This window comes from Etheostoma cragini, chromosome 3 (genome assembly GCF_013103735.1).
Source record: "Etheostoma cragini isolate CJK2018 chromosome 3, CSU_Ecrag_1.0, whole genome shotgun sequence".
In the NCBI taxonomy this organism is placed as follows: Eukaryota; Metazoa; Chordata; class Actinopteri; order Perciformes; family Percidae; genus Etheostoma; species Etheostoma cragini.
The window spans coordinates 29,633,977-29,638,128 of NC_048409.1; the positions used below are offsets into that span (position 1 = coordinate 29,633,977).

At 34.8% G+C, this 4,152-nt stretch overlaps 1 protein-coding gene across 1 annotated transcript in view; it reads right to left on the reverse strand.

Annotated features, from left to right (window-relative positions):
• supt5h (SPT5 homolog, DSIF elongation factor subunit) overlaps window positions 1-4,152 on the reverse strand; it is a 23,802-nt gene that overhangs the window by 15,307 nt on the left and 4,343 nt on the right. Inside the window, exons 4-7 of the mRNA XM_034863549.1 lie at window positions 2,902-2,970; window positions 998-1,063; window positions 855-885; window positions 110-184 (exon numbers count right to left, since the gene is read on the reverse strand). Coding sequence (XP_034719440.1) covers window positions 110-184; window positions 855-885; window positions 998-1,063; window positions 2,902-2,970 — 241 coding nt within the window. The remainder of the gene's footprint in view (window positions 1-109; window positions 185-854; window positions 886-997; window positions 1,064-2,901; window positions 2,971-4,152) is intronic.

Consider the following 4,152-nt stretch of genomic DNA (forward strand, 5'->3'; position numbering starts at 1 on the left):
TTTTATAGAACTCATCCCCGCGGGCCAATCAGAGCAGAGGTTTTACAGAGCTCCGCCCCGCGGGCCAATCAGAGCAGAAGATTCAGATTAGTAATGTGAGAAGAAGAATTCTTACTGTGTCGGTGAACTGGTAGGCGATGAACTTCCTCATCAGGGCGATGGCCGTCACCCTCTCCTCGCCAATCTGGAAAGACATGACATGGTGAAGAAGTGTGTGTGTGTGTGTGTGTGTGTGGGTGTGTGTGTTTGTGTGTGTGTGTGTGTGGGTGTCTGTGTGTGTGTGGGTGTGTGTGGGGGTAATTGTAACTGAAGGCACAAATGTGTGAGTGTGTCCGTGTGTGTATATGTATGTATGTATGTATGTATGTATTTGTATGGGTGTGTGTCTGTATGTATATGAGTGTGTGTGTGTGTATGTATGTGGGTGTGTATGTGTGTGTGTATGCGTGTTTGTATGTATGCGCGTGTGTGTATATGTATGTGGGTGTGTATGTATGTATGTATGTATGTATGTATGTATGTATGTATGTATTTATGTATGTATGTGGGAGTGTATGTATGTGTGTGTGCATGCGTGTGTGTGTGTGTGTATGTATATATGTGTATGTATGTATGTGGGTGTATATGTATGTGTGTGTGCATGCGTGTGTGTGTGTATGTATATATGTGTATGTATGTATGTGGGTGTGTGTGCGTGAGTGAGTCGGTGTGCGTGTGGCATTTGTACTGTATGTATGTGTTTATGTATGTATGTGGGTGTGTGTGTGCGTGAGTGCATGTGTACTGTGCGTGTGTGTGTGTGTGTGTGTGTGTGTGTGTGTGTGTATTTGAGAGAGGAACAAAAGGAAACCCACCCGACACTTGACCGTCCACAGATTGGGATCCCTGGTGACGACAAACACACATTTAAAGATTATGACATCATTTTCCATTAGAGTCGTGACGTAACAACCTGCAGGTGTCTGGATGCTGATTGGTGGACGAGGTTTCTACGTACTTGACCCCGGGGAGCAGCTGCTGCTGGGTGATGTCATCAGAGAGCTCCTCGGACCCTCCGGAGTAACTGCACGCCGCAGAAAGAAGGATAGACGGGTTTATAACGGCATGCACCGATACTGGGTATTTCCCGATATATCGGTATCGGCATTTATAACGGCCAATTTAAAAAAAAGTAAAAAAGTTCAAGAGAGTTATTTCAAGACCCTCTGCAGAGAGAGTAGGTCTAGACCACACTCTATATTTCATATGTTACAATACTTTGTTTTGTTTGTCGGTGAAGCATTTTTCTTTAATTTTTTTTGATTTATTACATTTTAAGATTTCTTTTATTATTTAATTTGTATTTCTTTTACGTTTATTTAAATTTTCAGGATTCATTAATTTGTTTTAGATTTATTTAAATTTTTATTTCTTTTAGATCTATTTTTTTATTTTTATGTCTTTTAGATTTATTTTATTTTTTTATTTCTTTTATCTTAAATTTTTTATTTCTTTTAGGTTTATATAATTTTTTAGGATTTATACTTTTTTTTTGGATTCATTTAATTTATTTAATTTTATTTATTTTAGATTTTTTATTTTAGATTTTTTATTTTTTTATTTGCATTTCTTTTAGGTTTATTTAATTTTATAGGATTTATTAATTTGTTTAAGATTTATTTAATTTGTATTTCTTTTAGATTTCTTTTTTAATTTTTATTTATTTTAAATGTATTTTATTTTTTAATTTATTTTAGATTTATTTTATTTTTTAATTTATTGTATTTTTTAATTTTTATTTCTTTTAGGTTTATATATTTCTTTAGGATTTTATTTTTTATTGGATTCATTTAATTGATTTTATTTTATTTCTTTTATATTTCTTTTATATTTTATTTATTTTACACTTATTTTGTTTTTTAATTTTTATTTATTTTAGATTTATTTCATTTTCTTTCTTTTAGATTTATATAATTTTTTAGGATTTAATAAAAATTTTTGGATTCATTTAATTTATTTCTTTTATATTTTATTTATTTTAGATTTCTTTTATTTTTGAATTTTTATTTCTTTTAAGGTAATATTTCTTTTTAGATTTATTGTATTTTTCATTTTTATTTCTTTTAGAAATATATATATATATATTCTTTCATTCATGTTTTTTTATTTTTTTTTATTTATTTTAGATTTACTGTCTTTATAAATTATTTTATTTTTAGATTTTTTGTCTTGTAATGGCATGTATACTAAACATGTAAAAAGTGTGAATAAAAATGTGAATAGTTTTTTATTAACATATTTGATCATATTGATATTCTCTATTGCACTATTTTACTTTAAATACGGATATTTATACATTTTCCCAATTGAATGCATCTAGTATCTAGATGATATAAATATATATATTTAGACGTCATATATATTTATAATAATCCCTCTACATGCTGTACACCCATATAAGCATTTAAGCATTTATTTATTTTAATTAATATGACCAATAACTCGACTTTCCACGGTGTTGTGAAGTGTTTCTGTGCTTTATTCCTTTTTGCTGCAAACTTTGCACGTAATTTCATACTACAGAGTACTGTGGTGTGACAATAAAGAGATCTTCAATCATGAATTGAGTCTTGAATTAACTATTTAACTAACTATTTAGACTAATTATTCCCTGGTAACACCTAATGGGTCTAAAGTACGAGTTGATTTCAACAATCCACGAGCCTTTCAGGGTCCATAAAAGTCAACAGTGTGTGTGTGAAATAAAGAGCTGTACTTTCTGCCATTAAAGTTAATGAGGAGAATTCGTGACATTTTATATTTGTTGGCACCTAAAACATCTGGAAACTCAACCGTGGAAGATTTTCTGGCATCGCAGATTGGAACAATTTCTTCCCACAGTGAAGGAATGAAAGTACTCACTGCTCGCCTCCCGAGGACTTGGCGTATTTCCTCATGTAGTATTCACCCAGCGCCTCCTCCCTGGAGTCTCTGTAACACACAAACACACACAGGCCATGTTACACATCGTAAACCCAAGGAGACCAGTGATTATTTGGTAATGTGTTGCATAACGAGGTCAGTGGGAGCTGTTTTCCCCTAAATAACGGCTCGATTAGCAACAGGAGCTAACCACAGAGCGAAGAAACATTTGGAGATTTTTTTTTTTTTTAACATTTTTTAACGATATCTCTTAAGAGAGAGTTATGCTTCAGCGTGTTATCTCCGTCGGGGATACAGAGGAAGGGGATCCGACCCTATGTTGTAGCCTGACGTGCACCTCCCGAAAAACTTAATTAGGAGAGAGGAAACAAGAGAGGAAACAGGAGAGGAAACAACATACAAGAGAGGAAACAAGAGAGGAAACAGGAGAGGAAACAACATACAAGAGAGGAAACAAGAAAGGAGAGAGGAAACAAGAGAGGAAGCAGGAGAGGAGAGAGGAAACAAGAGAGGAAACAGGAGAGGAAACAGGATACAAGAGAGGAAACAAGAAAGGAGAGAGGAAACAAGAGAGGAAACAAGAAAGGAGAGAGGAAACAAGAGAGGAAGCAGGAGAGGAGAGAGGAAACAAGAGAGGAATCAGGAGAGGAAACAAGAAAGGAGAGAGGATACAAGAGAGGAAACAAGAAAGGAGAGAGGAAACAAGAGATGAAGCAGGAGAGGAGAGAGAAAACAAGAAAGGAGAGAGGATACAAGAGAGGAAACAGGAGAGGAAACAAGAAAGAAGAGAGGAGACAAGAAAGGAGAGAGGATACAAGAAAGGAGAGAGGAGACAAGAAAGGAGAGAGGATACAAGAAAGGAGAGAGGAGACAAGAAAGGAGAGAGGATACAAGAAAGGAGAGAGGATACAAGAAAGGAGAGAGGAGACAAGAAAGGAGAGAGGATACAAGGAAGGAGAGAGGAAACAAGAAAGGAGAGAGAGAACAAGAAAGGAGAGAGGAAACATAAGAGGAAACAAGAGAAGAGATGGAACAAGAAAGGAGATGATACGAGAGGAAAGTTCCTAAAAAGTTCCTAAAAAAAATCTTAGTTTCTACAAAGGGCGACAGCTGTCTGCCGTTTCCATGCCGATGACTGTGTGTGTGTATGTATGTGTGTGTGTATATGTGTGTGTGTGTGTGTATGTATATGTGTGTGTGTGTGTATATGTGTGTGTGTGTGTGTGTGTG